Here is an 11,555-nt window from a genome sequence, read left to right as displayed (position 1 = left end):
AGGAGGGCAGGGGGCCCATCCTGGCACAGCTCATCTCGGGAGCTCCCCAAGCCTCGGCACTTGCTGGACAGGGCCGGAGACACAGACGACACGCTGCCAGAGGACAGAGTTGAGGGTCTTTATTGGCTAGGGACTGGGGCAGCGGGAGTGGTGATCTCAGTTGTAGGAGATGACCTGGTTGATCCAGCTGCTGAACTTGCTGACGCGGGTGTACATGGCGGGGGTGTTCACGTTGCAGTTGCCAGTACCCCAGGAGACGACGCCAGTGAGCACCCAGGCGTTTCCTCTCAGGCAGACAAGAGGGCCACCAGAGTCACCCTGGAGGAGAGCAGAGATGTCAGTGGGGATCATGGGGGGGCTGGAGGGCAGGGCTGAGGGCAGGGGCTGGGGCTCACCTGGCAGGAGGAGGCGCCGGCACCACCAGCACAGATCATGGCATCGGTGATCTTGGAACCCCAGTACTGGCGGCACTGGTTCACGGTGACCAGGGGCACAGTCACCTGCTGCAGGCGTGCGGGGGTCACGTTGCCTGTGGACCAGGAGGGGGTCGTGAGGTCTGGATGCCTGGTCACTGCCAGCCCGCCCAGCCCACATGTCCAGCCCAGGCTCCTACCAACACCGCTGATACGGCCCCAGCCGGTGGTGACGCAGGTCAGGCCGGAAGGCAGCACGTCATTGGGGGCGGCCAGGCAGACGGGGGAGACCTGGGCAGTGTAGCGGGCGGGAGTGGCAAGCTTCAGGAGAGTCAGGTCGTTGTTCATGGTGTTGGGGTTCCAGCCAGGGTAAGTGACAGCCTGTGGAGCCAGGAAGAGGCCTGGTTGGATGGGGTGGGCTCAGGCCCCCAGAGGGCCCCCTACAGCCCTGCGTGGCCGCCACCTCACTCACCCGGGTGATGGACACTCTCTGCACAGGCTCGGCGTTGGAAGATCTGTCGTACTCACCCAGGACCACGAAGTGGCGGCCAGGGCTGCAGCGAGAGGGGAGTGGGGCTCAGTGGGGAGGCAGTGGGGGCGGGGGGGTGCGGGTGAGGAGTGGGGAGGCAGCTGGCCAGGGCCCAGTGGGCAGCAACACTTACACGACATTGCAGTGGGCAGCAGTCACCACCCAGTTGGGGCTGATGAGGGAGCCCCCGCAGAAGTGGAAGCCGGTGTTGTCCTGGGGGTCGGGAGTCAGGAGAGAGGAGAAACTTAGGCCCCACCTCAGCTGGGAGTCCCCGGGGTCCGCCCCAGCCCCAGGGTGCACGTACCTGCAGGGACACCTGCCAGGGCCAGGAGCCGGGCACGGCGTTCTCGCCATTGACGATCCTCTGGTTGGCGTTCAGCGCCGGCTTGATGGCAGGAACGCCACAGCCTGGCCATGGAGTTGGAGAGGGCTGACCCTCCGCACCCCAGCCCACCGCCCAACCCCTCCAAAGGGACCGAAGGGCTCATCTCTGCCTCTTCTCACACTGAGTGAGCACGCCCTGGCCATCTGGGATACCCCATCAATCTAGCCATGCTCGCACATTTCTGACAGTCCCTCCACCGTCCCCCAGTCCCACCTTCTCGCTCCTCCCTGCACCCTCGAATGTGCCCTCACCCTGCCCTTTCCTGCCCTCCTCTTGGCTCTCTAAATTGGCTTTTGCTCAGCTCCCGCCCCACTGGGACCAGCTCGCCTCTTGCCACAGGCTTTATCCCAGGGCCGTGCCACCCCACCCTCCCGAGTGCCCTGATCTCCCTGCTTGCCTTCCCCGAGCACTCAGACTTTGGCGGGGACTTGTCACCACACTCACCCCAGGAGGAGCCGAGGAGGACAAGGCTGACGGTCAGGCTGAGCAGCATCATTGTGGCAATGAGCGAGGTGGAGAGCTAGGGGCTGGGCTTTATAGGGCCTCGACCCTGGCCCCGGGTGCCAGCTGGGTGGGCTTAACCCCCTTCCATGCTCTAGTCCAGAGGAACGACTTGTCCAAGGTCACCTAACCAAGGCCTGGGCTTATCAGCTCAGGTGTGAGGTTCTCATCTCTGCCCCCCAAAGCCTGGCCTCTCATTGGCTCGCTGAACTGAACACCATGTGCCAAGGGCGTAGATGCCATTGGGGCTAGGCTGGCTTCCTGGTGGCTGGATTCAAGGACGCCTCTCAGGGCTCTAGCAGCCATGGGTTTTTTGTTTTTGTGCTACACCTGGCTGTATTCAGGGCTTAGTCCTGGCTCTGCACTCAGGAATTAACTCCCTCCTGGCGGTGTTCGGGGACCATATGGGATGCTGGGGACTGAATGCTTATTGGCTGCGTGCAAGGCAAGCGTCCTACCCTCTGTACTATCTCTCCAGCCCATGGGTTTTAAGGAAACTGCTCAGCACCAGGGTTTGTTCCTGACTGGTCGTGGGCAGTGGGAATTGCCGGCCGTCACCCTCTCTTGCTGTGGAAGGACAGGGCCACTCATCTGGGACTGCACTCTGGCCACTTGCCAGTTGGAACAGCGAGTATCTTGGCATCCTCAGCAGCTGGCACAGGAGTCTCCCTTGCTCAGAGACCTCTACTGTTTCTGCAGCCTACTGAGCACTGGGACTCAGAGTACCTCCTGTAGTGCTCAGGAGGGGACTGGCGCACAGGCAAGCAAGAGGCCCTGGTAAGCGGCAGGCGCCACACGGAGACAGCACAGGCAGGAGGCAGTCAGCTCTCCTGTCAGCCTCCGGGCCTCAGGACTCCTGCGGCCAGGGCCCCCACTCTACAGCCGGTCCATTACTGAGCACCGGGCTGAACTGAAACGGGAAGCAAAGGAAGACAGGCCTGGCTGTGAAGTTGCAGTCGGTAAGTCTTCTGGCCTCCTGGCCGTGTGAGTGTGAGGGCTCCAGTGGACTCTGAACACATCAGTGTACAGCAGGCAGGGTACTTAGTTTGCATGTCATCAACCTGGATTCTAACCCTGGGATCCCATGTGATCCCCCTGAGCACCACCAGGAGTGATCCCTGAGTGCAGTCAAAAAAGAGTAAGTCCTGAGTGGGGCTGGAGCGATAGCACAGCGGGTAGGGCGTTTGCCTTGCACAAGGCCGACCCGGGTTCTAATCCCAGCATCCCATATGGTCCCCTAGCACAGCCAGGAGAAATTCCTGAGTGCAAAGCCAGGAGTAACCCCTGTGCATCGCCGGGTGTGACCCAAAAAGGAAAAAAAAAAAAGAGTAAGTCCTGAACACTGCCAGGTGTGGCCCAAAAAAGTCAAACAGGCAAAATCATGAGAAATCATGAGTTCTTAATAGGATGATCGGGTATGTGTGATAAGATCTATAACAAAACATGATAGGTCAGAGAGATGGTTCAGTAAGTAGGGCATTTGTCTTGCATGGGACTGACCCGAGTTCGATTTCTAGCATCCCATATGGTCTCCCAAGAACTACCAGGAGTAATCCCTGAGTGCAGAGCCAGGAGTAACCATTGAGCACCAAAGTCAGTAGATAGAAGGGAATACTCTTTCCAGCTTTTTTTTTTCTTTTTTGGGTCACACTTGGCGATGCACAGGGGTTATTCCTGGCTCTGCACTCAGGAGTTACTCCTGGCGCTGCTCAGGGGACCATATGGGATGCTGGGAATCAAACCTGGGTCGGCCACGTGCAAGGCAAACGCCCTACCCGCTGTGCTATTGCTCCAGCCCCCTTTTTCCAGCTTTTGATGCTTCATAATAAAAGGCTAGAGGGCAGGAGCTGGATAGTACGGCAGGGAGGGCATTTGCCTTGCACACAGCAGACTAGGGTTTGATTCCCAACATTCCATATGGTCCCCCAAGCATCATCAGGAGTAATTCTTGAGTGCAGAACCTGTAGTAACCCCTGAACATCGCTAGGTGTGACCCAAAAAGAAAAAAACAAAAAGCTAGAGGGGCTGTGGGCCTTCTGGATAACCTGGAGATTCTCCTGACAGTCCGAAACTCCAGTGGATCTCAGCACCCAGCACCTGAGTCTGGCACCCATTGGTGCTCCACAAAGGCTTGGGGGAATCAATATACCATGTTGCTTTCCTTACATGAACCATGCATGTGCCTTGCCAAGCCAGAGAACTCAGTCTCCTGGCTCAGTTCCCCAGGGCCAACAGCCCAGTGCCATTTAGTCCCACTAGCTAAGGCCTTGCAGGGGTGGAGAGTGCTGGGGATAAAGCAGCACTTTAGCCTTCCTGGGGGTGCAGGGGTGGCTTGACCAACAGGCATGGGCTGTATCCTGGGCCATGTGAGCCAGGTGAAATTGGACCAGGAGAAGGCCGTTCCCAGGATCTTTCAGGGGCACTAGGGGGCAAAAGTGAAGCACAGAGGCCAGAGAGATAGTGCAGCTCTGCATCCTGCCAATCTGTTTGACAGTCCCAGAGCACAATCAGGGGTCACTCCTGAGCACCACTAAGTGTGACCCCAATCCTGCGCCAAAAAAGAAAAAAAGCAAAGCATGGGATAGGGAGATCCTCCATGATGTGGAAGGGGCTTCATTATGAGCCATGGTGCGCGCCAACGCTGGAGGGCTGGACACCTGTTGTACCTAACACTGCAGCCCGCAGCTGGCCCCTGCACGAATCCCATAGCCACAGAGCCCTGCTGCCACTCACCCCGCTCCACCCACAAACAACAGAGTCACTGCTTAGGTGTAATTTCTGGATTTATTCCTCTTGGTCTGAGCTCTGAACCTTCGTCTTCCTCACTCCACCTCCATGGCCTGCACAGTTTCCTCCACAAGCTCCAGGGTCAGCGGCTTCACTGTCTGGGTTAGGATGGCTGTGGTGCCAGGGGCGAAGCGGTACTGGTGGGCCCTGGGAGGGAGGAGGGACAATCTCAACAGGGGCTCAACATGTGGCTGGTAGCCCCGGAGCTACTGCTGCATCCTCCCCTAGGGCTCCCCGTCTCCCTTGCTCCCACCTTTGTATGGGCTTCGTAGGTGAGCTCAGTGCTCTCAGCATCTTGGCCCCAGTCTTGGTGATCACACACGCGTCCACGTTGCCCCCAGAGCCCAGGTCACCCAGGATTCCTGCAGTGACGGCTTCCACCAGCAGCTCCTGTGCGGCCTCCAGCTGTGGTGAAGTATGTGTGAGGCTGCTGGAATCTTGGGGTGTCACCCTGGGGTTATAGTCTGGGGACTTAATCTTTTTTTTTTTTTTCGGAGGTGAGGATCATATCCAGGACATCACACATGCAAGATGAATGCTCTACCCCTGGGCCTGACTTTGTTCACCTTGAAGCTTGCTCTGTATCCCCAGATCCACCCCAACACCCATTTCCTGGTCCCTCTCTCCAGAGCCCCTCTGAGCCATCTACCTCCATCTTCTCAAATTTCTGTGTTGCTTTCACTGGTGCTTCCACTCCCTGTGACCTGTTCATCCACCCACAGGCCCCAGTGCACCCACTTGCTGCCTTTCTTTCTGGGCTAGGCATCTAAGAAGCAGCACACATCATCCACATCCCTCTCACCCCAAACAGAATCCACATCCCGGCCCCACCTGGCATTTCCCCCCCACAACACACACCCAGGTCTGACAGTTGAGCTTTGGTATGCTGGAATAGCCTTTCTCCCTCCTCAGTCTTCACTCAGCTCTCTCACCTCCTCTGATCTCCTTCAGCCTAGACTAGGTTGTGCCCATCCCCAGTTCCCTGGTCCACTTCCCACCAATGGCCACCTATTGGAGGGGCAGGTATTGCGCACCGACATGTTTGGCTGGAATCGGTCCTCCAGCACCGCCAGCGCGGCGTCCTGGCCTGAGCCTGCAAACAGGAGGAATATCTGAAATCAGGACAGAAATGTGAGTGAAGCCAGGGTCGCAGGGCTTCATGGGGAAGTGTCGGGATGTGCTCACCCAGGGCCGTGAAAGGCAATCGGCTATAGGACCCGTGTGGGTGCACGTCGTAGAGTTGCGGACCTGTCACGTCGACACCGCCCACGATCAGCGAAGCGCCCACGTGGCCCTGGTACCTTTTGCAGAGTGGGCGTGGTTAGGCGCCGGCTCCGAGCCCCAGGCCCCGCCCCCTGGCTGGTCGCAGCCCCGAGGCCCGCCTTTTCGGGTCTCGCGGGACCTTTTGGCCCCGCCCTTCCCGCGCCACTTCCTCAGCCCCGCCCCCCGGAGAGCCCCTGCCTCCCGCACGTGTCGGCCCCGCCCCAGCACCGGAAGAGCCTCTGGCGTAGGATGCGGGTCACCGTGGCCACGCGGGGCTCGCGGCCCGTGGACAGGGCATGGAGCTCCATGTTGGACGCTACCAAGCGCGTGATCATCTCGGCGTCCGCCGCTACTCCCGCCCCACAGCAGCTGCGGGCAAAGGGAGAGAGGGTCGGCGTGGGCGGGCCAGCTGCGTGCGGGGGCCTGGCGGGGGGAGGGGATTCTCACTAGATTTTGGGGGCGATGAAGTGGATCTTCTCGCAGTTCTTGTCCGCCACGACCGAGTCATCGGTGGCCCGCGTGTCAGCTCCCAGGATGACCCCGTCCTGGATAGGTGGACGGGCCTCTGGCTTAGCAGCTGGCCGACCCCACGGGCCGCCCCACCGAGGGCTCCTCCCCCGCCTCGGTCCCAGCCCCCTGCTCACTCGGAACACGAAACCCGCGATGGTGGTCCCGGTCTTGCGTGCGTGGGGGACCTGGAGACCCGGAAGCACACGTTCCAAGTTTGCGTTTCTGAAAACGGAGGGGAGTTTTACAAGTTTCGGATCTTCGTCTGGGACCCCCATATGTACCTCAATTCTCTGCAGATATTTACCCCCGCTCCCGGTCGCTCCATAGGCGCCCTGCGCCCCTTTGGAACAAAGGCCCGGGCGCGCCCGCTCCCCGCAGCGCTCCCTGCCACCTAGGCGAGTTGCCCCACCACCCCCGTCACCTCTGGCAGTTCTCGAAGGAGAAGCCCCCTCGGGGCTCCAGCGCCAGCTTCAGCATCCCGGGGGCGCAGGGCGGGCGCCGCAGACGTTGGCGGTCGTTGCTCCGAGGAGAAAGGCTGCAGCCTAGTCCCCGCCGAGCTCGGGCGTGGGTCACTTCCCCCTTTCGATTTCACCTTTATGCTGGCCGCTGGCACCTCTCTGCGTCTTCTTTCGCTTTCACCTTCGCATCTCTTAAGTGGCCGGCTCTCCCTCCGGCCGCTCAGATTCCATTCTGGAGAGACTTAAACCCCCCACTGGCTGCACATCCTTACTGACCCCCGTGTACCAGGCATGGCTGCTTGTCAAAACTCTTGGTTAAGGGCTGGTGAGATAGTACAGTGGGTAGGGCGCCTTCCTTGCATGCTAGCACCAGTTTGATCCCCAGCACCCCTATATGGTCCACGAAGTCCTGCCAGACGTGACCCCTAAGACTAGAGCTCTGAGCATAGCTGGGTGTGACCCTCCCCAAAACAACCTCTTGGTCACCGTCCTCCCAACTCTCACTTCTTCTGCTGCCTTTACCTCCTTCCTCCCCCTGCCCTCCTGAAACCTTCCATCTTCCATATTTCAGGAGCTTTTTTTTTTTTTTTTTTTTGTGTGTGTGTGTGTGTGTGTGTGTGTGTGGCCACATCCAACAGTGATCAAGGCATGATCCAGGCCCTGAACTCAGCACAAACACTTCTGGCAGGGCTCATGGGACCAAAGGAGGTTCTGGGGATCGACCTGGGCTGACTGCATGCAAGACAAGTGCTCTACCTGCTGTACAATTGGCTCTGGGCTTTGTACAGCAGGTACAAAGAAGCCTCAGAGGCTTTCTTGCCTTCCAATACCACTGGGAAATGATTTGTTCCCATCTTTAACTACTGCTTTTTTGATTTGTGTTTTAGCCACACCCTGCGGTTCTCCTAGGCTCCTGCTTGCAAAGCACTTCCTATCTCCCTGGCCCGTGCCCTCCCCCAGACCTAATCTACAGCTTAAATCTCAGCATTCACCTGGCTGCTGCCTGGATCCTGCAGCACCCTCCCCACACTCTGTTGCAGAGGGCAGACACTTTCTGGCTTGGAGAGCTGGGCACACTTTGAATCTCCCACAGCTGCACGCTGCCCTCAGGCTGGGTGGGGTACAGAACCCCCATTCAGGTCTTGTTACTGTTGCTTCAGCTGCCCCCCCCCAGACTCACTTAGCTCCACTAATAAGTAAATTTATTTTCTTTTTTTGGGGGGTGTCACACCCAGGGGTACTCAGCTATACTATTTCCCTGGCCCTCCGAGGGCAAGAGTGAGAGTGACAGAGCAACAGCTAAGGTGCTTGCTTTACCTGTAACCAACCCAGATTCTATCCCCAGCACCCCCTACAGTCCCTAAGCACCACCAGGAGCGATTCTTGAGTGCAGAGCTGGGAGTTAACCTGAGCACCTCCAAGGGTGATCCAAAAAACCAAAACAAAACAAAGACCCCAAAAGTAAACTTCTAAGATGAAATTAACTAGTGGCTGCCACTCACAGTCCTCCTGTACACACACACACACACCCTTGGCGTATATTCCATCCTCATGCACATGCACACCGTGCTCCAGTCCACACCCTCCACCCCACTCCCCTTGCTACATGCAGCTGCTATAGGCCCGAGCCCGGAGCACACGGCAGACTGTTCCACCCCCAACCTGCGGTACTCGGCAGGGCTGAGGGAGCAGAGACAGGTCTTTATTCAGAGGGCGGGGTCCCGGGGCTGGCAGTGGGGGGCACAGGGGTGCTGTTTCGGTAGGCCCCCAGCAGGATGGCGTTGATGTGCTCCAGCGTCTGGTTGCTGAAGACCATGTTGAGGTGCTGGAGCTTGTGCAGAGGCAGCAGGTGCACGGGCTGCGCCTGGCGGTGCTGCCAGCCGGCACAGAGCTCCATGCTGCGCGTGGCCACCGTGTCGTCCCCATCCTCATAGAGGACATCCACGGGGTCCTCGTAGGGGAAGCCGTGGTCATAGATGTAGGTGCGGGGCGTGGGCCTGCCCACTCCGTACAGACAGTAGACTTCCACGCCAGGCGCGGGCAGCCCTGCCAGCAGGTCGCGGGACTGGAGCCACATGTACCAGCCTTCCTCGAAGTGCAGGTCTGCAAAGAAGCGCTGGTAGTCGCGGATCGTGTAGTTGAAGTGGGGTGTGGAAATGAACACATGGTCCTCGGGCCACGCCATGCTGGAGGGAAACATCCAGGGGGAGGTCGTTGTCATGCGCTGCTGCTCTTTCAGCTTGATGCTGGACATGATCGGGATGCCCTGGTTGTCGCCTGGGGACAAGGAGCACGATGGGGCAGAAGCCTGTCCTGCCCCCTGCCCCCGCACCACCCGCCCACAGCCCCGCCCAGCTGCACGCTTGGTTTGTCCTTCCCTGAACCCCCCCTACCCCAATTCCAAGCCCGGAACTACAGCAGGCTGAGCTCTCAGGCAGCTGGGGGTGAGAGGCATGGGGCGCTGAGCTGCACGGGGATCAGAGCCGTGTTCTGAGAAGGATGAAACAGCTCGTGTGTGATTGGGGAACGACTAAGGACGGTCACCTCTGGCCGTGCGCAGCATACAGCGGGTATTCGACAGGTGGGAGCTGTGCCGCTCCTCTGGGAAGGACAGGAGGGGCCTCAGGGACTGGGCCTGGCCTTGGCAGCTCCCTAAGGAAGGGGCTGCTGGGAGCAGAAGGGAGCTGCAAGCTGCAACAAAACTGGGGCAATGAGTCAGACTGCGGGGCTCGTTTCCTCCCTACTTCCGCTCTGTCATCACCGAGCTGCTCTGATGACCCAGACGAGGCTCACTTAGTGCTCTTGGGGAGGCCAAAATCCTGGCCTCGGGGAGCTGACACCCCCAGCCAGGTCCTGCGGGCAGGAAGCTCCCCCTGCTCACAGGATGTAGGTGACCAGAGGCTCTTACCTGAGGCCAAGACCAGCATAGGCTTGATGGAGCCACCCCAGGGGGCCCCCAGAGAGATGAAGCCATCAATGAAACGGTCCTTCCAGGACTGGGGCTGGCGCAGCAGGAAGTAGAGCACATGCAGGCAGCCCAGGCTGTGCCCGATGAGGAAGACGGGTTTCCCGTAGGCCGCGTACATCTCCTCCACTAGCCCGGCCAGCTTGTGGTAGTACTCTTCCTGCTGGCCTGATGGGCGAGCGAACAGGGGAGTCAGGGCGTGCGGGGTCCGGGGGGGCACCTGGCCCGCCCTCAACCTGCCTGCCACCAGGCACTCACTGGGCTCCAGCCGCCAGTCGTAGGGGGCGGCTCGCACCGTCTCGTCCCGCACGTACCCGTTGTTGACCAGATTCTGCACCAGGGTGTGCATGTAACCTGCAGGGAGGGGGCAGTGTCGGGGGCTCTGGCCAGCGGGCCACCCAGCCTGGAGGACCCCCCCCCCCCCCGTGCCCTGCCAGGGAGGACACACACCTGCCAGCTTGCTGCTGTCCAGGTACTCGACAGAATAGGTCTTGCCAAAGCCAGGGACGCGGATCTGTACGCCGGGGGCATTGGACAGGCGCCCTGAGGTGCGGTTGAAGATGACCCTGGGGGTGGGGGGCCGCTTAGCAGGTGCAGGCGTGGGGCGGGGCTGGGGGTCCTGGAGAAGGCCCGTACCTGGTGTTGTCAATCCAGCAGTCCACCCCCAGGGGCAGGAACATGTTGAGATCCAGCCAGATGGTGAAGAAGTCCTCTGTCTTGCGGTAGCACATCCAGTTGACCACATCTGGCTTATCCAGCTTGGCTTCCAGCTGATTCCCCAGGCAGCCAGGCACTGCGGGCACTAGCCTTCACTCTGGACTCTTCAACTCCCCTGGTCCCCACCGGCCTCCCCGACCCAGACATAGCTGTCACCCACCCAGCTCCCCTGCACCCAACCTCCAGGCTCCAGGACCACAGGCCCTCCTGCATCCAGACCCCTCCAGCGGGGCACGGAAGTGCAGGGGCCAAGGCTGCTGTTCCCTCCCCCGGCAAGCAAACATGTCACCTGGCTCTCAGTGACTGCCAAAGTCCAAGGTAAGAACAAACAGGGCTTTAGGGTTTTTTTTTTAGGTAGGGGGCTGTGCACAGGAGCAGGGGGCAGGACTTCTTGGGTCTCTCCTGCTGTGGTGGGGCGGGGGCTCGGTTCATGATCTGGTGAGTCCAGCTGACGACAGCTTGTACTGCCCTGGCCACTCCACCCTCCAACGTTAGCAGCGGAAAAGCAACTGAGAGCCCCAGAAGGTTGTTGGGGAAGGGCTGATTCTCGGCAGGACACGCGTCGGTGCCCCTCTCAACACTGAGGTAGGGTAAAGGCAGGAGTCATTACGGGGGTTGGGGCGCAGGCTCCCCCGAGTCTGGCCTGGTGCGTCAGGGGCCTGGTGGGGGCTTACCGAGGATGACGGGCCGTGTGTGGTTACTGAGCTCCGCCTTGGGCGTGGTGTGCGGGGGGAAGAGCACATTGAGGAGCCAGAAGGGGGCTACCGGGGGGAGCAGCAGCCCCAGCAGCAGCAGCCCCCACGGCCACGGGGAGCCGGGCCGCCCCATTCCTGCCCTAGCGCCTGACATCCAATGGAGCGGACCTGGGCTGGCCTTATCCGGTGTGGGGCTGGGAGGGGCCCCGGAGCCAGTGGGAGGGGTGGCCTGGCCAATGGGGGTGGCCAGATTGCCGGGAAGGGCATAGCTTCAGAGAGCTGGCTTCGGGCTTGGGTTCAATTCCGCCTTCCCCTGGCGCCAGAGGAAACAG

General features: G+C 60.1%; 3 protein-coding genes across 4 annotated transcripts; all 3 read right to left on the bottom strand.

The window, feature by feature from the left end:
* Positions 1 to 97: 97 nt before the first annotated feature.
* Positions 98 to 1,865, bottom strand: CTRL (chymotrypsin like). The gene is made up of 7 exons (XM_004600585.2): positions 1,772 to 1,865; positions 1,247 to 1,350; positions 1,076 to 1,155; positions 886 to 967; positions 614 to 794; positions 396 to 529; positions 98 to 318 (listed from the first exon to the last, which is right to left on the bottom strand). Exons 1-7 carry the CDS (start codon positions 1,821 to 1,823, stop codon positions 157 to 159), a joined length of 795 nt encoding a protein of 264 aa, XP_004600642.1. The 5' UTR covers positions 1,824 to 1,865; the 3' UTR covers positions 98 to 156.
* Positions 1,866 to 4,598: 2,733 nt separating this feature from the next.
* On the bottom strand, positions 4,599 to 7,355 carry PSMB10 (proteasome 20S subunit beta 10). Its single transcript, XM_004600584.2, has 8 exons — positions 6,810 to 7,355; positions 6,523 to 6,610; positions 6,326 to 6,423; positions 6,107 to 6,247; positions 5,801 to 5,916; positions 5,650 to 5,708; positions 4,869 to 5,020; positions 4,599 to 4,762 (listed from the first exon to the last, which is right to left on the bottom strand). Exons 1-8 carry the CDS (start codon positions 6,863 to 6,865, stop codon positions 4,651 to 4,653), a joined length of 822 nt encoding a protein of 273 aa, XP_004600641.2. The 5' UTR covers positions 6,866 to 7,355; the 3' UTR covers positions 4,599 to 4,650.
* A 1,152-nt stretch (positions 7,356 to 8,507) lies between these two features.
* On the bottom strand, positions 8,508 to 11,413 carry LCAT (lecithin-cholesterol acyltransferase). 2 transcript variants are annotated; one of them, XM_004600583.2, is made up of 6 exons: positions 11,203 to 11,413; positions 10,448 to 10,604; positions 10,262 to 10,377; positions 10,070 to 10,165; positions 9,755 to 9,979; positions 8,509 to 9,123 (listed from the first exon to the last, which is right to left on the bottom strand). In XM_004600583.2, the coding sequence occupies exons 1-6, from the start codon at positions 11,375 to 11,377 to the stop codon at positions 8,549 to 8,551; spliced, it is 1,344 nt and encodes a 447-aa protein (XP_004600640.2). In that variant the 5' UTR covers positions 11,378 to 11,413; the 3' UTR covers positions 8,509 to 8,548. The 2 variants fall into 2 exon arrangements, with proteins under 2 accessions (XP_055002096.1, XP_004600640.2); XM_055146121.1 differs by having other exon boundaries at positions 8,508 to 9,123; positions 9,755 to 10,165.
* Positions 11,414 to 11,555: the final 142 nt, after the last annotated feature.

This window comes from Sorex araneus, chromosome 8, assembly GCF_027595985.1.
Source record: "Sorex araneus isolate mSorAra2 chromosome 8, mSorAra2.pri, whole genome shotgun sequence".
In the NCBI taxonomy this organism is placed as follows: Eukaryota; Metazoa; Chordata; class Mammalia; order Eulipotyphla; family Soricidae; genus Sorex; species Sorex araneus.
This window is presented reverse-complemented; position numbering and strand designations above follow the sequence as displayed.